The sequence below is a fragment of the Haemorhous mexicanus genome, chromosome 1, assembly GCF_027477595.1.
Source record: "Haemorhous mexicanus isolate bHaeMex1 chromosome 1, bHaeMex1.pri, whole genome shotgun sequence".
Classification (NCBI taxonomy): Eukaryota; Metazoa; Chordata; class Aves; order Passeriformes; family Fringillidae; genus Haemorhous; species Haemorhous mexicanus.
In genome coordinates, this window is record NC_082341.1 from 73999317 (window position 1) to 74026891 (window position 27575).

The following is a 27575-nucleotide window of genomic DNA, read 5'->3' on the forward strand; positions in this document are numbered from 1 at the left end:
TTATTAAGGGAGTATTAAAATGAAGAATTTTCTCAGGAGGTTGTTCTTCTTATGTAAAAAGATACTGCAAATGACATTTGGACTCTCCATAACTGCAATGAGACTAAATTTTTTTTTAATCTCACATGATGAAAGACAAATAACCGAACAGTGCTATTATAAATTATGTGATCTTTATATGCTTAAATAAAGGCATTTTGCACACTTTACCTTGACAAAGCTTCTGCTGCCCTCCTGGGAAACCTTGGCTAGTCAAAATTAGGCCTCTGATCACAGACTAATATCCTCCTTGTGGATGATTCCTTCTGGAATTACACCACTGTTGGGGGGCCTCAATGATCACAGAATAGTGATCCTACTGCTTTTATAGCATGGTGCACATCAGACACTTAAGAATGGCATTTCAAAGACTGAGTCAATTTCGCCCTTTGTCTTAAAGTGATTGGAGAATCTTTTCAAAGGTTTATCTTTATGATAGTGTTGCAAATACATAGCATCGATTGAGAGAATTAGAAAAAAAAACAAGTTAGAAAAAACAATTTATTAAGTAATATCATATAAATAACTTGTTACAAAAATCAATTTGCAAAAAGGCAAATTCACTCTGTCTGTGAGAAATTGTTGTTTAAATTGGTTTCTCATCAAATCCTTAAATTTCATTTCCCCCTGCCCTCCCCAACCCCAAAAAAAGAAGCCAGTACAGTGAACAGGAAATATAAGGGAGAGAGTGCACGCTTTCCATCTGACAAAAACAAATTGCCCATCCACGCTGCAGAAAAGATAATCATTCCAGCATGGGTCCCTCTGCAACACAGGGAAGTTCAAGGTATAAACCTCTTGAGTGACAGAATTGTTACCCACAAATGTCTCATTGTTTTCTGCTGAGCAATGATGGATCCATCCAATGCTGAGGCTCCCTTGGCACAACCAGGGGATGACATCATGAGAGACTATGTGGCTGGAGCATGCCAGCAAGTAAATCTTCCCAGGTGGAGGCATCATTTTCAATTTATGCTTGCAAGTATTTTTAATTAAAAAAAAATCAATACCAAAAAGCATTTATTTTAAAGGGTTTAAAAAAAATCACAAATCGCAATAGGAGTTTGCCAGATTGATTTCGCTCAGTAACACAGTTAAGATGCACATAGCATTTATTATAAGGCCTTTCTTTAAAGTTTAATTTTTTCAAAGCAATGAAAGTAATCACAGAATTAAAACAGTACAGTGATTCTGAAGAGACTTTTATATTTCAAAATCCAGAACGATTTTGTGTTTGCAGTGTTCTTTCTTTGTTGTGTTCACCTGAATACTTAATAGTTCTATAAGTTTGTATCTTTAATAAACACTAAGGTAATAGATCATAGAAAACTAAAAGCTTATAGAAAGTGTCTCCAAGTATATTTACATAAATAGTGCAGTCTCATAGGAAAAGTCAAAAGCCCATGGGAATGGAAAGGATTTCTCTATATGCTGGACTTATGCCTTATTTGTCAAATCGACTTTGTGGTAGGAGAAATTTAAACATAGCAGCTCCTTTTTATTTTTTTTTCTTCTTTTTTTTTTTCTTTTAGAATTTATTTTTAAAGAAAGCCAAAGATACATGAAGATAAAGGGATAAGGGCAGGTTCTGTAAAAACTCCTCTGAAATACAGTAACTCTATGCACAAGATGATAGCTTTGTGGTTTTTAAGTGCCATGGGCCTGCCTTGCATATGACTGACTACCTCCCCTCACCCCCCAAGCAATTCACCTCCTGCTCTTCTTCCTGAAATGCTCAGCTCTCTGACACTTGTACTTCCTACAACACCAGCCACAGCACTTGGATACCTGCTGCTGAATTTTATGAACTGTTCGGGAAACTGTTTTAGTGTATGACAAACACAGGTCTGGGCTCAAAAGTGTAATATTGCAAAATGATGGGCAGGATCAAGATTGTTTCAGCTGGCTTAAATAAAACTGCTGAGGGCAGAGACAGGTATTAAAGCATTGTGTTGGAGTTCTGTGTTTTTCTCTCTTTCTGGAGCAACGCATGAGTCTGTAGACATTAAATATGCTTTTGTTCCTCTTTAAGTACAGATACAATCTCTGAGAAAAGAACTCTTTCTAAAGACTGAACTGAAAGCAAAAAATATTGTGGCTTTGACATTTATTGGATGAGGCTGCTGTTTCAGATGTGTAGATGGGTTGGAAAAATCCTGCCTTTCACAGCTTATGACATTTCATACTCACTGGAAGCAGCATAATGACTGTTACTTTGTCAGCTCTCATTTGATGAGGCAGCTCAGACTGCAGAGTTAATTGAAATGCAAATGGGCAGGGGATGGCAGCATCCATTTGGGACAGTGGTCTTCTGAAACACTTCAGTGCTTCTCAAAGCCAAAGGAAACACGGAGAGACGTTTCTAACAGATGGTAGCAGGTAGACCTAACACTTGCAGAGAGTTACCTGCTCAAAACCACTGTCAGGAATCACCCTGCAGAAGACCATCAAGATAGTTCTGCTGCAGCAATTTAACACGTGCCTTTCTTTCTGAGAGATCCACATGGAAACAGCCTGGATTTAAGTTGCTTGGTGTAAAAGCAATGTCTTTCTCCCTATCCATGCAGATCTCCCTCTGCTGTGCCAGGAAACCTGAAAATGTTGGAAGCCCACTGCTTGTTCTGCTCAACATGGATAATTCTGATTTTCAAACTGTACATGTGCAGACATACATTTGTAAAGCCACTTCTCTCTGCTATACTTCTCTATGACTGTTCTGGGTTTTATGGTACTGCAGATATTCATTACCTTAGTTTTGTGGGATTTCTTTTCTTGTTTTGTTTTTGTAACAGAGAAATGGAAAAGCTGTAACTTGTAATGTAGACTGCTACTTCCTAAAGTGGATTATTTGAAGTTGTCTCTTCCATTCACATTTAACAGTGAAGAAACACCTGAAGCAAGACCAGACAAATATGTTTCTGAGGAAAAATTTAGAAAATATTTCTGCTGGTACAGGTGACATATTCTTCTACTACCTATTTTTTCCAGCACATTTTTAACAGATATAACTGAAAAATACAGACAATTTGGTTTTCTCATGGTTAGACACAATTCCATCTCTCTCAGGTTTGGGAACACATCTCAGTCCCGTGATACTGCTGGTAGAGCCTTGTGCAGAGCTCTCTGCAAGTCTGCCTAAGCTCTCTTGCAAGCACAGAGGGATGTCCTGAAACATCTTCACTGGAGGCACGGGCTGCTGTGTCTCCCTAAACTGGTGCTGCTGTGGGATAGAATTGGGTTTAACCTGAAGTAGTTGCCCTGGGGTAAAAAATGCGCTGGCGAACACAAACCAAAACCAACTCCCCACCAGTTTTCTGGGGTAAAGTGACTCTCTTGGGAGTTGAGATGAAATAGTTACTGCAGAAACCTTATTCCATTTCAAGTGTAGAGATGTTATTGTTCTGCAGTAGCATGGCTGGCATAGCCTACCAGGTCCCTGTTTCATGTTGACTCCACTGAATTCCTTGGCATCTTTTAATATGTTTCCTATTTTTAGGCCAGATGTTTTCCCAAATTAAAAGCCAACTGCATTTTCATCTCTCTACCAGGTTTAGCTAAACTGCCTAATAATATTTCCTCTTCTGAAGTAGGTGTGGTTGTAAGAAGGGCAGGCTTAAAACAGCCTTGAAAGCCACTTCATAGCCCATAGTCCAACAACTGGTTATCTACAGATGACAATTGTAGCACTGTGTGAAAGCATCGTTAAATACTCATTTCTACCATCTAGCACGCCACCATGCAACAAAGTGCAAAGAAATACTACTGCAAAAGTTTGTATTCACTGCAATATGGCACTTTGAATATTTAGAATGCAGTACTGATGTTAAAAGTTGCACTTTGTGGTACTGCCAAGCAAGAAGAAAAGAAAGAATTGAACTCTCCTTGCTGTTTGAGAGATGCTAAATCCATTTAATTTGCAGGAAAAAAAATAGACCTTAAACCCCAGATGCATAAATAATAATTTGGATGCAAGTTTGCCTCAAATTTTCTTAGAAGAATGCATTTGCTATTCAGGCACCATATTTGTGGTGACATAACATAATTTTATATATATAATATATTTACATAACAGGCACGAGTAGCCACTCTCTATTATTTACTGTGTCACTCAATGGACAAGATAAAACCAGCTTTGAATTAAAAGGAAAAAAACCCAAAACCAACCAAAAACTTGCGCTTGGACTGCTACTAACAATCACTAAACCACTGTACAAACATAGGAAAATAGTTACAAGGAGTTCACTGGTCCTGCTGTCTCATTATCCCACCCAAGAAGTGACTAATGCAGGCTGCTGACTTGCAGAGTGGCCCAGCCCCTTCAGGGCACCAGGGCTGTCTTCAGCCAAGTGCCACTGGCTCCCTCTTCCCAGTGAGCTGGAGGTGGCTAGCAGGGCTGAACAGCATCACAGCCACCTCTGCCATCCCCTCCACACACCAATCTGTTTCCTCGAGGCTTAAGGAAGGGAAGGGACAGTCACTGGCTCACTTTGGGCATCCAGCTGGATTCTGAGCTTGGGGCTATTTGCTGGAGGCAACCCCAGAGTGAAGGATGAGGGAGGGATGTGTTAGGAAGCCACTGGGGAGAGCCCCTGGAGGGATGTGCTGGCACCACTGACACTGTGTGAGGGGAGCAGTGAGGGATCTGGGGCAGGTGGTGCTGAGCATCTGCTGCTCCTCCACATGTCTGAAATCCAGATGGTCTCTCCAATCTCTTTGGACAGATTGCTTCCTAGAAGTTCCAATTCAAGGAAGCCATGAAGAGCTAGGCTTGTATTTTAAATTACTTAGGGGCCCTAAGAGGCCATAATAAGGCTCTAGCCGTGCCATTGCCATTATGATGGGTGCAACAGCTCAGCACCCCAGGAAGTGATGGAGTAGGGAACCATATTCTGTTGGACTTAAACACTCTGAGAGGCTTCCACCAGGGAGGCCTAGCGCTCTGGACCCTTGGAAACTCTGGGCTCCCCTGCTCTGAAAGCATCCAATCTACAGTGCTGGGCATCTGCCAGCCATTAGCTGCTGTGCCCTACACCTGCAGGTGTGCAGTGCTCAATGAGTCCTTCCCTGCCCAGCTGGGGACAGCATGGCTGGCTCATCCTCTTCACTCCGAGCTGGTCCACAAAATCTAAAATTCTGGTATTGTGGTTGTAAAAGTCTAATACTTGGGACTCCTACTGCTCTCTTTAACTCACAAGGAGTAATGAATTCCAGGGATAAATTTTTAATTGACTTTAGTTTTCTGTTTATTAACTTTTTTCTCATCTCTCTTTATTTCTGGAGTAAATTGGAGCAGTTTAATTTTCAAAATTATTTACTTAAAATTTGGGGGAGGAGGAAAATAGATCCATTCCTGTAATTCTGGTATTAAATACTGTTTCATGAAATAAATTAGAATGGTTACACATGAGGTATTTTAAAAATAGTAATTCCTTCTTTCCTTGGCACAGTGCTATGGGCTGGTTCCCTAATTTGGGACACAGGACGGCATTTAACTCCTGGAATTGGATATGCCCCATGGCAGACCCTTAGGGTTTTCTCCAGAGAGCCTCTCCTGGATGTCTGGGTTTGAAGAGCATCCACTACATGTTTGAAAAACCAGCTGAAATACTGAGTGGTGTGCAAGCTATAAAGAAAACTGTTTTGGCCCAAGACTATGGCAACTTCCCCCACTCCACACCTGGACAAAAATTACCTAGCTTGGCAAACCAGAGAAACACACACAGAGAAAATTGTGGTTAAAGTTTTACCTTTAGTTGAAGTCTTTGACAACCCTGACTGAGTAGTTTACTTTAAAAAATGAGTTATAATTATAAACCCTACTTTCAGGTCACTGGAATGACCATTATTTGTTCTGGGCTTGAGTCTGGAAGAAAACAAAAAAGCATGAAAAGTTACTTCCTCTGGCAGAATGCCAGTGTTTTCAATTTCTAAAGCATTTTCCAAATGTCTTACATAGTTCTTGCAACATCCTGATGAGGTAGGCATTATTTCCCCATTTTACAGATAGCAAAACTGGGCAGAGAGTCAGTCAGGAATCCACCCCTGACATCCAGGCAGAGAAGGTCAGGACACAACAAAAAGCACTTTCCTCCTCTGCGGTTGCTCCTTCTGCCCCAGAGTGTTGCAGTCGCCTTGAGGTCACTCCTCCCCTCCTGCACATGAGAACAGGCAGGAGTAGCTGGGTATGAACACCCTGACTACAATGTCTCCAGGACAGCGGCCATCACTGAACTGATGTGCAGGTGGAGACAGACTGAGGAAGTGCAAGCAATAGCCCAGTTATGATCTGTTCCTTCCTCCAAGTCATGACCTAATCTGGAGCTGGATTGGATGACTTTCCCTGCATCACAAAGCAAGCCTGGGTTAGAATGAGGAAACCATCTAAGAATTACATACTGGGCCTACTGACCACACACACGTGCACACACACACATCTCTCCAGCAATGCTAGGTCCAAAGAATATATACAGAGCAGTCAATGAATTATATATATGTGTGTGTTAGTATGATTCAGTGCAATGGGGAAATGGTGAGTTCTAGAGAAACACTCAGGTTTAAATGACCATTAAGCCTCTCTACCCTCCTGATGAGTAAAATGCGTGTTTGATGTTCTTTTCTCAGCTTACTCTACTTGTATAATAAACCTTCATTCCATTACCACTACTTTTGACTATAATACATAGGGTAAACTAGGGTACCTCATTACATTGGGATGTGCAATACACAATTGACAGAGCAGTCGTCTGAGCTGAATAGTCTGAATACAAGTAAAAAGCAAGTGAGCTTAAACAGTAATATACTCCAATTTACAATATAAGAAGAACAAGTAAAAATATTGCTCCCCATCTTATCCTTTTTTTTCCCCCTCCACTACTGCTGTGCCTGTAAGATTGGCTTGGTAAACTGGATGCACTCAAAAAATAAGGATTTTGCCTCTTGGAAGCTCATAAAATGATACTAGAGAAAGTTTACTGATGGCTAACCCACACAGACTGCAGTCATTAGACAATTCAAATGGGTAGAATAGAGAACCCTTTCAAACAGCTGTGGAGAAACAGAAAGAAATAGCCACTTCACATATCCCAATGCTGTTTCTGGGAAAGAGGAACAGAAAAAAGAAGAGGAAAAAAAAAAATAAGTCAACATATTAAGAGTCTTTGTCACTGTCCATTGAGCCATACATATCTGCCAGCTTTTTAAACCGAGGTCCCCAGTCACTGAGGTAATCGTAGTCCTGATCTCCGTCCGTAGTCACCGACTCCAAGGAGCTGAGGGACTCGGCCACAGAACCATTACCTTCGTACGCGTAGGTTGCTAATGAGTCATACGGGGGTGCTGTTGGATCTGTATCATTTTCCTTTAACCTTTGGTTAATGAAATCTCTGACATCCGTGTTATCTCGCGCCGTTGCAGTCCGCCGCGGCAGAAAAAGCGTTTCTGGCACAATGTCTCTGCGTAATTTATTATCATCTATGGCTTCGGGATTCCTCAGCGTGCCAATATCAAACGCCTGGGTGTCTTCCTCTCCGCCACCTTCATCGTTATAACTGACAATGTTGTCTCTGATGTCTTCTTTGGAAATTATCAAAGGCTCTTTTTTCCGCTGCCGTCTCAGTGCTGCAAACAGCACCACAGTAACTGCAAACAAAAACAACAGCGAAAGAGAAAGGGAAAGAAGGTTAATCCCCAACTCTATTAAAGCCCAGAAGAAATGCTGTGCCTCTGCTTGAGCTTGAAGTTTGAGAAGATGTTTTGAAAACCTGAAAATGTGCACATCAGATTTTCAAGCTGCGCTTGCTCTGCCTGTGAGTTCCTTGGGAGATGAAATGGCACGGATGCACAGAAGAAAGGAGATATCAAGCTTGTAGGAAGCCAAGCAGAGTGTCTTTTTGCTAGTAGGCACTTTGTCACCCAGAGCCATATCCTAATTTTGTCACCTTGAGAACAGAACTAGTTTCATGATTGCTAGGAAGGAGGAAGCAGTTTCTCCAGAATAAGTAACAGCAGATGTTATTTATGTTGAACCCCTTGGACAATGTGCAACTTCTGTTATGGACAAGGATGGTAGCTACTGATCTTAGCAAAGCAGAATTTCAAGATGCTCCTGTGGGAAAAAAGTTTGGAATATGGGGCGGATTTTCAGCCAGCACAAAATCTGAGTTTTATTAACTTCCCTGTAATGTTTTTACAATGTACATCGCCTTGAAAACTACACAAATTAAATAATGGACTGATGAGATACAATAAAAGTATTTTTTTAATCTGACAAAGGCAGATTTCTAGAAGATATTTTATGCCTTTCATTGTAAAGTGTGTGTTTGCATACACACACTTTTCATTTATTTGGAGGGAAGGAATTTTTCCATGAATCTGATGCAAATTTTAATGGTTTTACTCAATAATGATTTTCAGTGGTGACGGAGAAGTGGACACGGAGCGTGGAAAGGGATAAGGTCAACACTTTCCTGTAGAAGTTAGTTTCAGATTTCTTAGCTGGATTCTACATTAAGATGTAAATGGCTGAATGTTGACAAATGAACAGCAGCAAGGAGCAGAGATGTATTTCTGCTGTCAGTCTTGCTTTGGTTGTCTGAGGTCTACAGTGCCCAGCGTTTCAGCTCTGCTGTGAAAACTCCAAGGAAGGACACATCTTGCTGTCTTTACAGTTTTTTCATAGCAAAGCAAAGCAGAAATGCCTAAACTTATTGATGTGAGATGATAAGGTGGATCACAATGATCCTTCATGTCAGCTTTGCTTCTAAAATGGTGTGTGAGTCAAGCACAGTAACTGGTAAAGAATTTTTTTTTCAGTCCTTTCCTCAGTTGTAACCTTTTAAGGCAAACATCAAGGACTAAGGGTGTCTCCAGCCCAAAACTTATTTCCATTGAACCTTATAATTCTTAGTTTCCTTTGACAGACAAATTCTGGTGGTTTTTTTCTTTTGGTCTGGGAAGGTGGTTGTTTTTTGTTTCTTTTTGTTTGTTTGTGTTGGTTGGATATTGAGTGGTTTTTTTTCTGGTGTGGGTTTGTTTTGTTTGATTTGGTTGCTTGGTTTTTAATAATGAGTTCCCCTTCAGGACTGCTTAGAGCAAAATACTGTCTGTAGGTGTGCCCAAGCATCTTGTAGATTGACTATGGAAGGTCACCATAAATACAGGATAAAGCAGGAAAATGCTGTGTATTACCATAGGAATACTGTGAATAAGGAAGAACATCTGTCAATATGAGTTGAAAGGAAATGGATGGTGAAGTTGAAGGATTAGGAGAGGTGGTTCAGATTGCATTCGGACCTCAGCCTAATGATGAGAATTTACTTATGGTGTCAGAGAAGGGTCCTAGTTTGAGTGGTGTTTCTTCATGCTACTGTGCAAAAATGCAGTGAGAGATGATTGTCTTCCTCAAGAGCAAAAAGCTGTGGCACTGGGTGGAAGGACTGGTGGAAGGTGTGTATGAAAGAAGAGAGATAACTGGAGAACATTTTGGAAACTTGAAAAACACAGTATCAGCTTGGAATGGGCTTCTGGGAACACTGACTGGTAGAATGGTCTGAGAAAGCAAAGGATGATAGATTTTACATCAAAGAGTTGCTGAAGATCACATTACAAAAACAGTGTTACACAGAACATGCAAGGATGAGGCTTTGATAAATACATCACATGCCTGATATGTGGATTTTACTGCTTTGTGCTGAACTTGCAGGAAAAAGACCCCATGATAAGCTACATGTTGAAGTACATCGCCTTTATTTGCATGTCTGTGTTCAGCAGTATCTGAAACCTCCTGATAAGATGATGAACTTACTCAAACTGCAAATAAACCTAGCAATTTACAGGCACTTTTTGTTGCTGCTAAACTTTGAGTTGTGGTTCAGGTCTGCCCAGAGTATTGTTTTTCACTCAGTAGTGGTTGCACATTCAAACCCTGCAACCAACCTGAAAATAGAAAATTATATAGCTGAGTTAATTGAAAATCTGCTTATGGTGCATGGTGGCATGAGCAGTAATTGACATAAAGTGCTGCTTAGCACACAGAATCAATTATTTTCGATTGACATAAAACAGGAAATCGTTTAATGTCAGATTGATATTAATGAGCACAGTTGTACTAACGAGTGCAAGACTACCTGCAGCATTACATTACTTTTTCTGGTAAGGAACTTAATACAAAGTGAGCTCAGCCCTTAGGGGCAATGATACCATGTTTTGAAAAATGAATTTAATGGTGAATTAAAGATCAGATTGTTATTGTGGGAATCTTTTCTGAAAATGGGATAAGGCTTATTTGAGCAAGCCATGACTACAATTGTTAGAGTCTGAGAACCACAACCTCATCTTTGACTCATTAACGGAGAAGGAAATTTTGTTAAAAGAAAAGATCAGGACGACTCTGCAGTGGTGAGAAGCATGTCCAAGGAAGATAGGAGTATGGTAAAAAGAAGTAGAATTATGAAGGAAACATTTTGTTCCCTGCCTGATCCTACTGCTGTTAAATTGGTCTGACTCCCTCCTTTTCTCCTGTCATCCTAATAACACCTCCCAGAGAGCAGCCTGTGTTGTATTGTACAGTTGTTCCCAGATGAATAATGGCTGAGTGACCAACTATCTCTGTTTCTTTTTGCAGTACAAGAGGGGTGGAACCTGGCAGCTATGTGAGAGATGTTGAAAACTGCCCTTATATATATATATATATATATATATATATATATATATATATATATATATATATATTTGACCACCTGTAAGTGCCATAGCCGGAGCTCTGCACATCCTCCACACTCAGGATCCAACTTCTTTCTAATGGTGGCTGAAATGGAGGACCCTGCCGTCTTTGAGAGAGTCCCTCAGTATCATTCAACATCCTTTTCCAACAGAATAAAAGCACTGAGACTTTTTTCTCCTCAGTTTAGAAACGGAAAGTTAATTCTTCAAAATTAAGTTATTTGCCTTCTTTCTATGGGCAACAGAAAGGGATGGACACCTGTAGAGGGTTATGAGTAATGTGTCTGGTCCTCCTCAGATACCAGTAAAGGATGGAATGGGATGGGATGGGATGGGATGGGATGGGATGGGATGGGATGGGATGGGATGGGATGGGATGGGATGGGATGGGATGGGATGGGATGGGATGGGATGGGGTAGGATGGGATGAATGTCTCTCTACAGGTGTCTCTTTCCATTGAACAGAGGGATTGGAGCCCAGCTGTCTCCTCTCCCTCACCTATGACTAACTTTTAGATAACTAAGGTTAGATTGGTTGTGCCCTACACACCCCGTCTGTAGCAGCCCTCAGAAGAAGAAATACAATGATATATGTACAGGATAAGACAATGATGTCTTCACTTTTCCTTTGTCCTAGTCTTGTAATAATCATTACAGCAATGCAAAATGACCATGAAAGGAACAAAATGTCCCTGAGCTACTTACCAAGTAATATAATGATGCAGAGAAGAATGGCAATAAGAGCCCCAGTGCTAAGACCAGTAGGATGAATCAAGGCTTCTGCATTACAGGACAGCATCTTTCCCCGATGGTCACAAGCACACACTCGAATAGTCACCGTTTCAGTGCTGCTCTGGATGGGGTAATCATTGTCTGATATTACCACTGGCAGGAAGTAGGTACTTGTTTCATGCCGGTTATATCTGGTTTTTCGAGTGAAAATCCCTGCTGTGTTGTCTGGAAACACAAAGCATGCATTAAATCTTCATCTGAAGACTGAAAGCAAGGATAAGGTAATAAAGAAAAGTCTTCCTAGAAATTCACCTCTGTTGTCCTGTAGTGTAAAGTTTGAGCTGCTGGCTGCCTCGGGAGCTAAGGAGAATGAAAACTGATGTCCATTGTAAGAGTCATCTTTATCAACAGCACTTAATGTTTGTATCAGCTGAAACAATAAGAACAAAATTATGTCCTAAGTCAGTGAACTTTATATTTATTTACATACTCTAAAAAAACCTGCAAAAGCAATCTTTTGTACTAATTTTTTTCTTCTGCATCAAGGAAGATGATGTTGCTATGGTGAGCTCAAGAAGAGTCATCCACATGCTGCTGATGCTGTTTGGGGTCACCATACTATTATATCCTATACCATCAGGGAGTGACATAATGAATTTGAAAGGTGGCAGGAAAACCATGTTGATTTCACCAGAAGGCTTGGGTTAATGTCACTGCAGATGGGTAGGAAACCTTTGCATATGACAAGGAATAGAGATGAAAGGTGAGACAGTCCAAGCTGAATTTATATTTATCTACCCAAATCTCACGTCACAGAAATTGTTTGGCTGAATCTTCCAGATCATCTGCAGCTTTGAACTACTTCACAATAGGAGTGGTAAACTGAGAGCTATCTAGCAGGATATAGTTGTATCACAGACATGACCTGTAACATTTACAGACATGAAATTGTTTTTTAAGGAGAGAGTGGAGGTGCCTGAATAAAGCAAAAGATGAAAGAATGAAAAAAAAACCAGGGGTAACAAGGTGCAGTACAGAAAATAACATTCCAAAACATACCATCATGTCAGCTGGAAGAATACTGAGTGAAATCAGACACTGTGCAGCCACTGTTTAATTTTGCAATTAAGTTTGATGCAATGCAAAGTACACCGCTTGATGAGGTAATGCAAGAGTAGCAGCAAAACTCATTTAATTTGGAATATTTCTGAGTACGAGCAGGCAACACACCTGTTCTGCCTTTGCGTTTTCACAGACGAAGGTCTCGTAAAACATGGCGAACTCTGGAGCGTTGTCATTCACATCCAAGACCTTAATGAACACGGGGACACGGCTGCTTTGTTTGGGGTTGTCTGAAATGACAAAACCAGAATGGAGATTTTATTTAGCCCAGTTACTGACTCAGTGCAGTGGAAGAAAAGGACAGACTTGGTGGCTCAATTCTTCTCACTCAGAGCACTTCACTTACATTCTGTTGATTTCTGTTGAGTGTGTTATGGGATGAATGTAGTGTCATTACTCTAATTCTATAGGAATTCTGTAGGAGTCCAATTTATAAATTCCTTTGATCATTCCAAGTGTGTTATGAATGTATGTGTGATATACATAAATATAATACTGGAACTAAATTAAATCTATTTATTAGCCTGACTGATACTGTTTGGTGGCAGTGAAGTATCTAGAACATATTCCCTTCCTTAGTTCTCTAACAGGAAGAGTCATGAGGATGAGATTGAGTGGGTTTTTTCTTCTCCACTTGTTAAATAGAATACTCTGTGCCCTACAAATCTTGAGGCAAAATTCCTTAAGCTACCATGATAATCATTATTTTATAGAAATAGCAACTGCAGCTGTGATCACAGATGCTTTCTAACCTGTTGTGAATTGTTTTGTCTGATGTTCTAGAGTAAATACTGAAGTGTACCAGCTGAAAAACATGAACTCTATATAGAACCTGCAGATCCCCCTATGTAAGCAATCTTTTTTTAATCTATAAGGACTGCATAGTGCAAAAAGACTGAAATTGAAGTAATAGAATATTAATGAAAATACTGTCATCTTTCTGGATAAAAATGAAAACATCTGGAAGCATACCATATTGTACAGACCATTGCTTTTCCTGCTGGGAGGAGACAGGCTTTAGTCAAAATGATACAAGGAATAAGGAAGAAAAGCAGTGGCAGTAACCTTGCCTAGGGCCATGCATGGTGAAATAGGCAAGATTCTGAGGCAAAAAGTCACACCAGAACAATCACTGACTCCTAAAATGTACAAGATCTGGTCCCAAAGAAATTTGTCATCACAAATTGAAAGAAATCCAAGAAACACTGCCATTGATCTGTCTCCTTTGTGGTGCATAGAACACAATATCCACCTAGGATTATGTGGGTATGGGAATGTGAGAGAGAGAAATTTGAGGAAAAGAGTGTGATTGAGATAATTTATTTTAAAATAAATACCTTCCCCTCTCCTACATGAGGGTTCTTACTGAACTTCCTATGTTGATCTCCTGCCCACGTTAACATGGTTTATCAATGCATTTTAACCTATCATTCAAGTGAAAAAACAGTAGAATAAAATATAGCAGATCTGAGACTCTCTATTCCTCTACAAGCATTCATTATAGTAGCTTGCTGGTTTTATTATTATATTTATTCATTATAGCAGCTTCTATTTATTCATTATAGTAGCTTGTTGACTTTAATAAAAGTCCTATTAATGTGTTTATCATCCTTTCAGAAATGTGAAAATGCCTTCTCCAAAATTGGCATTTCTTATTTGTATTACAGAGCTCAGTCATTTAGACAAAATATCGTGCTTTAAGGCTCCACAGTCCCATTGAAGTTAATATGATTCCATTAGGCATAAACCTCTTTCTAATATCAGCCATTGGGCTAAATTCATTCGATGTATAAAATAGCAGTTTATGTATAATAAGGAGTGAGCTGAATTCTTTGCTAAAATACATCAATAAAAGAGTTGAATTTTTATAACAGACAGAAATCAAAGGCATTCATTTGAAGTCACAGGACCATTGGCAAGACTATTTTGTAGGGCACACTTTTCAAACAAATACATTGAAATATATTGACAAACATGTTTCTTTTCCTCTAAAGAAGGAGAATTGTTTTCTTTCCTGCTTTTTAAACCTAAACATACATATTTTCATTTTACTTCTAGGTGCTTAAGGTTCTCACCATTTAAAATCATACTGTAATAAACAGAAGACTGATATAAACTCTAGGCTCTAAGAATATATGCCTCTTCTCTGCTTTAATGGAAAACAATATACATCTTCAATTTTTTTTTTTATATTTTGTGTCATCATCTTTCAAATTATTTGTGCAAATTAATTCATGTAGGTTCATTTGTTAGCATTTTCCCTTAATTACTGCTGAGCTCTATCTCCATAGACTCAACAAACTGCTTAAATCTATTTCTTTGCATAGGGATATGTTTTCTGCTGAGCCAGCAATAAAACTATTACAGAGGTGATTTTTTTTTCCAGAATACAGCCTCATAGTCCTGCCAGTGTTTGACTTACCCATAAGTGTTAAGTAGCAAATATTTAAAAACACTCTGGGAATTGTCTTTGGTAAATCAGCTGTAATCCTGCAGCTGTGGCTCACTGGCCCTGTGTCCCCCATTTTAATGCCAGTTTGCAGATGTACTGACCTGGGATTTCACCAACTATTTATGTGCAGCAGTCACAGCACGATTGATTCTCTGGGCTGCTGAGCAATTGCAGCTCATACTGGTGAAAAAGGAAAACACTTAGAACTGGAGCAATCTACACTTACTGACAATTCCAGACATAGGCAAAACAACTTCTGTATTTTTTTTTTTAACTGTTCAATCAAATCAAGAGCAGTCATCACTGAAAGGTGTTTCTCTTTATGACTTTATAATTATTTTTTTCCTATATCAAAGGGAGCACCCACCCATTTGAAGGCATATCCTGCCTGTAACCTGACTAGATATTTTTGTAGATTACTTCAGTGAAATATACTTGGAGCTTGATGAGATAATGTCACTGAGAGTAATGAGTATTTCTATGGAATTTAGTGGAATGGGACTTTAAGTAGCCTTGTTAGAAATTTCTGGGTTTGCCAGGAACAATAGGCAGTGGTACTTTCCAGTCTACTCTCTTGAGACTAAAATTAGTGAAGTGTCCTGGATCAGAAAAGTACATTTCAACAAAAAAAAAATTGCCTTTGGAAGACATATACCCTAGTTATTCCAAATTTTGTCTAGGCTTAGTAACGCACACTCTGGGAAGCAGGTTTGTTGCAGCCTGAAAGGATTCAGACTAAAGAGGAATGGTAATTAAGACAGAAGCCTGTGTCAGACACAAGAGGTTGAGAAGGTTTGGTGCAGTAGAAGGTCTGTGCTTAGAGGAGGAAGCAAGAAACCAAATGAGTACTTCCTATCGATGCTAAGCTGGTTTTTGGACAGTTTTCTATACTGCATGTTATTTCAGCCCAGCTGGGGTCAATGCAAGTGTTCTTGCCATTGTCAAAGCTAAATGTTCCTGCTATTCCTTTCCTTTTTTGGCATTTATTTTTCCCTTCTGCTCTACCCAGGAGCTGCCTACAGTGTATAATTTTTGACCCTAGAACCCACCTTCAAGAACTTAACAGAAACACAGCCACGTAACATTCAGTGTTCTGAAATCCCATACCTAGCATTAAAAGGTGCAAACTTTCATGACAGGGAGAAAATTATTAATGTCCTGTCATTCTTATAGGCTCCTACCCATTACTCCTTCATATAACTCCATTTGCTTTCCTCTGTAACATTGTTTTATATTGATTTTCAGTTTTAAAGAAAGCTTACACAATAAAGAAAGTTAAGTAATTTCGAGCTTTTTACACTCTTCTCACTGTTAAGCAGGTAATTGAGCCATAACCACATACAAAAAAGAAAGTAGAGTTTGCATAGTCTCAGAAAAATCAAAAGCTTTTTAGCCTCTGGGTTGCAGAGAGGCATTGTAATAGTCACAGAACTGGTGTTTATATTAAACTTACTTACCATTCCACCATAAACAGAGGCACTGTGACTCTGCAAAAGCAAATAGAGTTGCATTCCCTGATATTCGAGCATGTGCTGTACTTACAGATAATGTATTAAAAAAAAGCAGATTGTTTATTAGGGCCATCTTGAACACATGTCCTTAACTTAGACCCCTGGCAGCTCGACTTCTAAAATCAGCATGTCTAGTGTTATCACAAGATTACTACTTTGGAACAATCCTAAACTAAGTGACAGACTGATTTGTAGCTGCAGCTTGTGATTTCGAAAGATGTGCACAAAGTAAAAAACAGAGATGCACAAAATGGCTTCGATCTGGGCACCCAGCTACCTTAGCCTTATTTGAAAACATCCAGCCTGAATGAGATGGAATTCAGCCAAGGAATGCAGTCTGGCTTTACATCACCTGTTTTGCTGCATACCAGTTTCAGAATTCAACGACTACATTCAAAAACATAAAGTGGCTATAACTGATCAGAGAACACAGAACTGCCACCTTCTCTCCCTGCTACGTTACCTCTTCATGAACTGTGTCCCTAATAAACACAAAACTGCCGACGACCTCTTGCAGAGTTACTGCTTCTTCATTAGTATTGAGTGGGCTATCCATAAACCTGACACGTGCCCAGCTGCACTTTCCACACACTCAGCGAGAAGGCTAAATTCATTTCTTCAGGGACAGGAGTCATATTTAGGTTTAACTTACTGATCTCTGCTGCTATTACTGTAATGTTGTGCCACAGCAGCGTTTCCCGGTCAAGGGGTTTTGAAGTGAATATCGAACCATTTCCTGAATTGATGTTGAATACTCTGTCCATATCAGTGTGACGATCTACAGAGTACCTGCAAACACAGAGACAGGGGTTAGAGGAATGCTTTCCTTTTAATTTCTATGTTCTAAAACCATTTTCTAAGGCTAGACATCAAACAGCTAGCAAATGGGGTTTCCTTTTGTTTTCAGCACAGGCTTCAGAGTCTTTATGTATCCACACAAAGAGCTAGTTCTGAGCTGCTGGATAATGACACAGTGGAGGTTTGATTTAGAAGGTGGAGTATTGTCACTGAATAAATGAATTGCTGGGGAATTTACATACCTCTGAGAATCATCAAAGCTTTGTTTTTAGTGAAAAATGTGAAGTCTGTGTCCTGAAAGATACGAAGTTTATTTTAAGGCTGAGTTGGCTTTTCCTTTATAAAACCCTCTTTTTATGGATTGATATCTCAACTGTTCCAAATCATTTCTGATACAAAATGTGACAGCTGGGGTGCATTTGTACTTTTCACTTCTCAGCATTTAAAAAGGTTGCCCTCCCAAGCCAAGTCAGCACAGAACAGAGATTCATTATTCCACATATCACAAAAAGGTTTGTTGTAACTCATTAAAACTAACATTCTCAGCCCTGCTTGATGGTACCTATATGTGAAAAGGAATGTTAACAAGCTCTGGATGAGCTCAGAGTCTAAATACAGATTCAAATTTTCAATCTGATCTTTTGCTTTTTCAGCTGAACTAAATCCAAGTTTAAAAGTAGAACTCTCCAATTCCCGGGAGAGAGCACTACCACCTTGATCCAAATGCTGTGACTTGGTTTCATCTCTCCTGAAGGGAAAATTCTTGCATAAATTATGGAGGTTTTTGACAGAAATATGCCTCTGATGTTGCCAAAGCAAGAATGCAATTGCATTATTCTGCTCTTGTTTCCAGCCCAACTGTGTGCTCATGTGCAAGGCAGGACAGATCCTTAGGAAGCCCAACGTGCTCCCTTGGTCTCCTTGCACGCCACATCGATGGAGACAAGGCAGCTACTGCCGTCCCTTGTGTCCACACAAGGGTAAAGACAACAGCTGAGCTGGTGAGCAGTCAGATGAAAACTGGGCCAGGAGAATGGCTGGCAGAGTTCATTGCCACCGCAGAATTCAGGGGAAGGCAGAGGCTGAAGAAAAATTTCTCTCCCCTGCTCTGCCCTAGAAGCAGCTACAAGACAGATCCTCCATTCTGCACAGATTTCCTAGTACCTTGTAGTGTCTCTTAAATTCTGAGGAACACCTTGCATGGAAAGATGAATAGAAGAAACTAGCTGAAATGTGGTTCTGCCAAAATTTTAAAACAAACTAACTTGTTAATTATCTTGTAACTTTATTCTTTGCAAATAAAATGTGGGATATAATGCCTACAGTAAATTAGACTTATTAGGTCTCATTGCAAAATAAGAATTTAAGTGAAGCCTACCTTTCTAAAGAAAAAAAAAAGGCAAGTATTAATTATTTGCACTAAACTTTTCCTTTTACCCAGGTAATTCATAGGGAAGCACCCAAATGACATTCAAAGGTACCAGCACAAAAAGCTAACATATTTTGGTAGGGCTTGCATGGGCAAACTTTGCTAATTCAGGAGTTCAGATTTAGTTTTCATTCATTGCTGTCACTTCACTGACAGAACTGCAATTTTGGCTGCAGGAAGTCAGCTGTGGTGTCACTAACTTCGTTCCTTTATGTAGCATTGTGGTGTTACCATCAGCTTGAAAATTGCTGCTTTGTCTAAATCTAAAAAGCACGTGTGAAATTGTTGACTTGGCTGAAAAGCTTAATGGGAATAAGTTTATACAAACTGGTCTGACTCTTTTATATTTTGACTAAGTATTTGATATGGTAAACATTTCATTTTAACTTTCACTCATTCAGGCTTTTATATAATATTATGTTGGTATCTTGTGAATTCAATTATTTTCAGATATTCTGTAGCTCATTTCCACACCTTTCAACTGAAATACTTTCATATTTCCATTTTGCAGTTAAATCTAGATTCTGTATTCTTCTTCAAAATGAAATATCAGGATTTTCCACAGTTTAGCTGTTCCAGCTAACTGTAATACTATGTTTCAAACTCTTATTCAGCAAGACATTTAAATAAGCAACTGCCTTTAGGCATGAGCTGTCTCTTCATTGGGGGTTTTTGCTTCAATTTCACTCCAGCTTCATATTTTGAATACACTTAAAATATCTTACTGTCTTAGCACATTTTAATGCCTTGGTATATTGCAATCACTATCTTTGAAAGATTTCCCAAATTCAATCTGTGGCACAGTATTTGGAAGGAAAAAAAAGTGGTTCTGGACTTAGTTTCTAAGATTATCAGGGCTGTAACATTGAGGGCTTCTTTTTCAAGATATTAAGGATTTTAAAGTACAAGTATTTATAAAGCCATATGTATATTCAGTCATTTGTGCAGTGGAAACTCAAACTCATAAAAAAAAATCCAGCAGAGACAGTTTCTTAATGGAATGTTAATTTTATTTCTTCATATCCCAAAGAAAATACATACAAGGTCAGTGCATTTAAAGTATATTCCAATTATACCATTAAATCTGCTCTAGAAGGATGATTTTAATAAGCTAGACTGTCACTTCTGTTTCTCAGTTTGCATAATCCAGTCTCTTTTGATCAAGGATTTTTAATTATCTTGAATTGGTGCTGATTCTGACTTCTGGATCACAACCTAGTAAGAATTAAGTAGACAACATCAAACTAATTTTTACATTTATTTAATGAAATTACGGGTGTGTATTTGTCAGACTTCAGGACTTCATCTCTTTCAAGCTTTGAGGAATTGACAAGCTAGGAAGTTTAAAAGTATCTGTGCAGACTCCAGTCTCTCCTTGTACACAACAGGAAGAAGGGAAGGGTAAAAGAGAGAATCTAACACATGCAAATAGGTTGTCAGTAAAATACACAAACAAAATTTAGCCTTACATTTGTTTGCAGATCATTCTCATCTGGGGTACTTTAGTAAATCAAATCACAGCAGGAAGACAGTTCCAGTGACTGATGAACTTCATTATGCCTCTGAGGAGTTACTATAGCAAAAAAACTCAGCTAGCAATTTAAAAAGATCTGATGTACAATACAGCAGTGCCAGTTTCAGCATTGGTTTTTTTTATCAGTATGCAGAGGTTCATATTATTTATGTGTAGCTCAAACACAAGTAGAATGCAAATTTTTTTTTTTGTAACACCTCTGGACTACAGAGTGATACTTGGGAGCATCTTAATGTTACTACACTTGGACGCATATTCAAATGTAGCCAAACATGTACTGGTGTATTTTTGTATTTTCACAATGTCATATCAGAGCAAAACTTACTTAGAAGACTTAGACTGATGCAATTTAGCTCTGCCAATGCACAGGTCACAAATGGTTCTGCAGCCTTACAACCAGGGCAGATATCCACTTCATAAATTGCTATCGCTTCATTGTCTTCTGATGCTCAGCAGCTTGCTGCCTAATGCAACCACAAGTCAGGAAGATTTGTGGGTCAGGAAGGGATGTGTGTGTGAATTTTTCATAATGCATTTTCATAATGATATTGTGAAGGTTTCCTTTAATGGAAGATCAAAGGGGCTTTCATCTAACAGAGTTAGGGCTCAGTTTGTTTAAGAAGAGAAATCTTCACTTGAGTAGAGGAGAAAATGGAAGGTTTTCATTGTAATATCAAGTGGCTAAAGATTTTATTTTTAACTGTCAAGAAAAATTGACAAGCAAGTGACAAGTCATATATATACAGTCTAATTGCATCTTCCCCAAAGCTCAGAGTGAAAATCGGATTTAGCATCTCTATTGCATGATAGAAAAAAAAAATTAACCTGTCAAAAAGATGCAGACTCAACCCATGCCCCTAAATTCTAGCAGATACCCAAGATATTAGCACCATAAAATTACATTTTTTGCAAGTTAACATCTCTCAGGCTACTGCTCTCTGCTGATTTCCTTCCTCTCTTACTGATTTTCACGTTTTTTTCTTGCTATGTTTATTTCTATTACTATAATCTCTTTCTGATTTTTATTTTTCTTCTCCTTGCACTTGGCTGTTGCATGCTATTAAGGTAAAAAGTAGACAAGCTTTCTGCTGCACTGCATAGTTTAGACACTTCTGCTAAATTTTGCTCAATAACTACCTGATACTAAAATATGCAAAGCACTTATACTGTATTAAAGAAGTGCCCTTTGAAAGTTAGATAAGTTTTAGCACACACATTCAATTAATAGCAAAGAGCCGGTAGGCAGTACTCAACAATGAACAGCATAGTCCCCAACCACTGTAAATCACTTATAATTAGGAGTTGGTGCTGGTGTGAAATGCAAATGGTTGTAGTTATCACCACAGGGAAGGAGGGAAGCACTCCTCTTACTCTCTGGGGCCATCAGATATAAAAAAGCAGGTTCCTATGAAGACTGCAAGGGGCCTGGGTGTCACCCCAACCAATTTTTCATCTTCATGCTAGCATGCCCATGCCCATGAAAATGTGCTGCAGATGATGTTCATTCTGTCCTGGGGATTCACCAAAGTCAGGAAAACATTATGCTGCTCTTTAAGTGACTATGCTCTGCTGGTCCAGAATGCCAGAGAATTGTTGCATATCATGACAGAAATTTAAAAAAACTTTAATTAAAGTTAGAAGGCTTAGTCTTGAAGAAGAATTCATGTATAGGGCATGCTATGCATGCTGAAGATAGTTTCTACCAGAAATATTTAGATATAGCTTGTTCATCTAGGAAATTAACATTAAAATATTTACTGCTTTCACAAGATGAGCTAAGAGTTTAAAACTTAATCATTACTATAAGAAATCTTGATGAAAGATAATTGTTTGCACAAGTGTAAAGTATTGATGGACTAGATTTTTATTAAACCTGCACTGTTCTATTTTGATCAAAGGCTACTATTGAATTTCCAAGGTGCCCAACTCAGAAACCTGCTGAAAATTGACCTGGATTTAATATTGCTGTACTTTTCAATTCCTCCTCTTGCTGCCTTGTCAGTAGAAATGAACTTTAATTAAAGAACACAAATATTTAAAAGTTCTATAATACTCTACCAGTATGACTTAAGTACTCCAGTATGCACTGAAACAATACACAATTTACAAAAAAAAGAAGACTTAGGTATAGCTACTCCAACCTTAACATTTCCTCCACTTCCTCTAAGAACAGTTTATTGATTCACAGCAAGTTTAATTTATGAAGCTCATGAGACTGACTCTTATCTTACAAGCCTTGCACTGATACAGGTGAGATCAGAGCCTGGGTGTGCACATGAGCTGATTTTGAGGCATTTCTACTTGTGATTTAGAAAAGATGAATGTGGCCTCTGTTAAGCAGGTCTGGACAGAAGACAGAAGAAGAAAAGGCCCCCCTGTCATATAGCCAAGAGGATGCACTGGAAAATGTTAAAGGTGGAAGGAAAACACTAAGATTTTCTCAGAGGTCTTTTTGCAGTAATTTTTTTCATGGTAGAAATAACCACATACATAAGTTACTAAAGAGATCACAATATAATTCAAGATGCAAAGGCCATGCAAACACATTCACACATACCTAAATATGCTCAAGCATGAGAGATCATTTACCACGTACAATACCCCATATTCAAGCATGCCCTACAATTCACAATGTTTCAAGCAAGGTTTTTTTTTTGTGTGCTGACATGATGAAAGCAAAATCAAGGCTGCAAAAAATTTACAGGCAAGCTGAAGTAGTATATGCTTACTTGACAGGATTCTTGGCAGCATCTGGATCCTGAGCAGTTACTGTTCCTATCACACTGTTTAATGGAACATCTTCTTTCACTTCCATTATGTATGCTGGTCTGCTGAACATGGGGGGTTCATCGACATCCTCCACCTGAATTCTGACTGTAGCTGAGTCCTTGAATGGCCCCAAGTACAGGAATCGAGGGTCCACATGAGTGTTGGTAGCTTCCACTTTGAGAATATACAAGTTTTTGCTTTCGAAATCCAATGCCTGGGAAGGAAAAGAAAAAGTTTAGGAAGTCTTTGGAGATTGCTGTGATTCTCGGCCAGATGAGCAGGATGTATGGTGGGAAGTCATGGAGAGGCCTGTGCTAGACAACGGGAGCCTGAACTGGAATTTAAATGCCAGCAGAAAGGAGAAAGGGCTATATGCCCAGATAATACAAGAGAAAGAAAACCACTTTTTTCAAGGAATTCTATGCCTGAAGACCAAGCAGTTTTCTCATACAGCTTTAACTCTTCATGCCAATTATTCTGTCATTTTTGACATTTCGATGATTTATTATCTATTTCCTGCCCATAGGCACCACACACTAAAGGAGGGAAGATCTTCTAGGTGTTGCTTGTTTAGATACTGGCATTCCATCACAGAAATGAAACACTGTGGCATCTAGTGTCTGGATATCCATGACCACTCACAAAGCCAAACACGATTTTATGATAGGCTATGACTAGAACACACACTGTTAAAACTACAAAGAAACAGCGTTTAGAGATTCTTTGTTACTACTTGCAGAAATGTGGGGACAGAGTAGTCACCCCCTTTTTCCATTACACTGTAGAAAATTCAAAGCTTCTGTCAGCAACAGACAGAAATACAAACAGAGTTAGACTGATATCATAATCAGACCCTGGAAGGCATCTCCTAAAAAACAAGTAATGACAGGTGTCGTACTGATATCAACAAGCAAGTGCATGTTTGGAAAGTCTACACAATGTCTATCTAGTGATGACTAAACTTGAATTGATGAAGGATGATATCTGTAACCTTATCAAGTTTGCCTGATAACCCGCTGTAAACAATATTTCTCAAACCCTTTCTGACAACCAATGTGCAACCTAGTAGATGATGTCCACTGTGATCTCGCAAGGCACTGATTTTTTTTTCTAAAGCAAAAGCATGCTGATAGATATATTAAATTTTTACAAAATGTTAGTCAAGAGAAATTTGTCTATGTACTTTAATATATTATAGCTGCAGAATCAATATCCTCTTATAAGGAAAAACAGGCAATGTGATACTAATTATTTCTGTGGTCTTAACACAGTAACTTCTGCTAAGTGAGTAAAACCTGTAAGCATCATAGGAAGAAAATCACAGTTGGATGGTGGAGCTTCCTTGAGTTTTTCTGTGAGTATTCAGGCTGCAGAATTTTTTCTCAGTTGCACATCACTTCTTAGGTAATTTACTCTCTCAGGTCCTCCAAAGTTTGTGCATTGGTTCAGTAAAGAAGGTATAAGAGGAAGAATACCAATTGCTTGCATAAAAGAAGCTTTATCCATGTAGAGATTCCCAACACATAGAATTCAAATTAGCAAAACCTACATGTTGTACTAAAAAGAAAAAAAAAAGTGCTAGATAAAGGTTTGACTGGTGTTTCAGAGGCTGGGATTAAGTGTGTTAAGATGTGTACCTTTTTCACGGTTATAATTCCTTCCTGCGTGTCCTTGTCTGTGGTAATTCCAAACATGTCATATCCATCCCCCTCAGTGATGCTGTACTCAATCTCTGCATTTTCATCCACGTCAGCATCATTAGCTTTTATTCTGCCAACCGGGGAGTCGAGTGGTGTCGACTCAGGAGCTCTGAACTGGTATGTGCCTACAGCAGACAGAGGGAAATCTGGTTAGTCAGTCTCAAGGTGCTTTGGACACCATCTCTCAGTCCACTGTCCACGCTGGGAGTGTGCAGGTGAGCTAGGAAGTTGCTGGGTCTTCCTGGGCCAAAAGCCTTCAGCTTCTGCCATACTTTAGTGTGGGTAAAAGTTATTTATTTTTATACCTGTTTCCTCATAAGGAGGATGGGCATTTTGCCTCGCTATAAACATGTAACTTTAGCAACAGATGTCCCTTTCTGGGTGCTCTCATGGTCTCTGTTGGCTGTATCAGAAATGTGTATGAAAAATATCTTGAGGCCAAAGGGCAAATATTAAGAATTATCAGAAGCTAGTGAAGCTTAGTAACACTAAAACTGAATCCAGTTCAAATACCTACTAAAAATGTACTACATTGAATTTTTGTCAAAAAAAACCTCTCCTTTTGGAGTGTTGACATTATGAAGCTGTATCTTTGCTTTTTTACATTGAAGACACTTATGTCCAGAGATGTATAATTAACTCATTGGGTGCAGAGTGTGATATTTCTTCTTAAGTTGCTCTAATTTAAATGGAAACTCTTTGCCCACAGCTAAGAACAGACTTTGAACCTAAATGACAAGTTGCTTCCAATAACTTTCCCAGTGACTTAACTGCCAAAGCTCACTGATTTGTCTGATAGTATCTGCAATTATTTTCTGTAACAGCTGCTCTTGACTTTGACACACACTGACACTGCAATACACACACATCATACAGAGAGCAGTGGGTTAGACAAAGTAAAAAAGGAAAAAAAAATAGAGAGAGAAAGAAGGAAGTAAAGAGAAAGGGAAAGAGAAGAGGATGAAAGCTGAATCACTTTGAATCCCTTACGGCAATGAATGGTCATTAATAGAAATTACTCTCTAAGAGAGCTTGTGCAATTGATTCCCATAAGCATCACACAGGTATCTACTGAATTATTTGAGAGAGGGGAATGAAATAGGCAGAACACCTGGTATATTTAAGTACGTGCTTTTGGTTCTGTATGCCAAGAATATAGGAAAGTTCACTGTAGTAAATGCTTTCTTGTTATAAATACTCCTTTCCATAGAATTGTTCTTGGGATATATTTGCATACTTAAATAAATTTGTTTCTAAACTTCAATATATTAGATTACAACAGATACCTTAAAACACAACCAGTCACAAAGTCTGAAAGAAATAGTAGTGAACAAGAAATACAGATTACATTGATCAGTTATTTAAAAAGTAGGATAAAAAGAAGTTGCTTTTGCACATTAATTCACCTCTCAGACTGTCAATTGCAATGGAATAAAAATATTAAATATTCATTTCCCAGTTATTGCAGTTAATCTTGCCATGATGCTATTGCTTACTTATGTGTTCTCTTTTGCTTTCCCAAAGGAAGTTTGATACTCAGTAAACCCACAATAGAAGAAACAATATCTAAGGTGAGCAAAAGACAAAACAAGAACCATTTTTGTCCATTTTAGTGTTAGAACAGAGAATGTAAATATTCCATACTCTGGGGGAAGCGAGGTGGATTGTCATTGACGTCAGTCAGAGTGATGTTCACAGTGGTGGTTCCTGATAATCCGCCCATCTGGCCTCCCATGTCTTTAGCCTGGATGACCACTTGGTATTGCTCCCTGTTTTCACGGTCCATGTTCAGTAAAGCAGTTTTAATAATGCCTATAAACATGAAAATTAAAGAGTGGGGAGTTCACAGGTAGTGACTTTGATGGAAATTCTTATTAAAAGAATAAAAAAGAATCTCTGCATAGTAAGTAAACTTTGCCCAGTACAAATATTTACTGTTATGAGATGGTTCATTAAATTACAGATTTGTCATGTCACATCTCAGGCTCCTGCCTATGTGACAGACACAGTATAAGTGGTACCCACAGAAAAATGTTCTACTTATTTGTGAGCCATGTTATTTTACATAACTATTTACCCTCTTTCAGTTCCATGCTAAAATCTCTCACTGAACTGGAAAAAGGCTGTTTATTCATTATTTTGACAGATGTGGTAAAAAAAAGTAAAGCTAACTTCAGCAAGACACCATTAAAAAGTGCCGCAACATTAAATGGAAGAAAAGAAATTAATTAAGAAAATTATGAGCATTCAAACATGCCTGAGTATATATACTTCTATTTATACATTGATTGAAATTATTTGCCAGTTACTTCCTTCTTCAAAGGCACAAATAACAGTTATAAGGCCAACTACTACTGAAATTCAATAATTCAGGTTTACCATGAAGCAAAGTGTTTGCATTCTCACTGGGTCTCTCCAGGTAAGAACTGACTCCTTTGTAGGCAAAAGGAGTGAAATCCATGACAAAATTCACAGTGGCTTTGAAAGAGACATGTTTCACTCTAAGAGTTCTGCAATTGATTTCCATGGCAGGAAGATCAAGACTGTGGTTTACTTAGCTTCCTGTCCCCCACACAAACCTCTTGAAAGAAGTTTATTACTGGTGAACTCCCAGCTACTTTATCCTTATTATAACTCCAGAAGAGTACATACTGTACTGTCCATGTCAGAAAGAGTGCATCAGTGCAAAAATCCTGGCTTCTGTTATCTAATACCTTATTCTTGAAGGGAAGCTCCCTTTGATCTTGGCTTTCCCTCTTCTCAGAATTGT

At 38.7% G+C, this 27575-nt stretch overlaps 1 protein-coding gene across 1 annotated transcript in view; it reads right to left on the bottom strand.

The window, feature by feature from the left end:
- Positions 1 to 526: 526 nt before the first annotated feature.
- The window catches only part of CDH6 (cadherin 6), a 102708-nt gene continuing 75659 nt past the window's right edge, over positions 527 to 27575 (bottom strand). The window contains exons 5-12 of the mRNA XM_059854346.1: positions 26450 to 26617; positions 24743 to 24930; positions 23066 to 23319; positions 17228 to 17364; positions 12721 to 12842; positions 11803 to 11920; positions 11464 to 11715; positions 527 to 7677 (exon numbers count right to left, since the gene is read on the bottom strand). Coding sequence (XP_059710329.1) covers positions 7187 to 7677; positions 11464 to 11715; positions 11803 to 11920; positions 12721 to 12842; positions 17228 to 17364; positions 23066 to 23319; positions 24743 to 24930; positions 26450 to 26617 — 1730 coding nt within the window. The 3' untranslated portion in view covers positions 527 to 7186. The remainder of the gene's footprint in view (positions 7678 to 11463; positions 11716 to 11802; positions 11921 to 12720; positions 12843 to 17227; positions 17365 to 23065; positions 23320 to 24742; positions 24931 to 26449; positions 26618 to 27575) is intronic.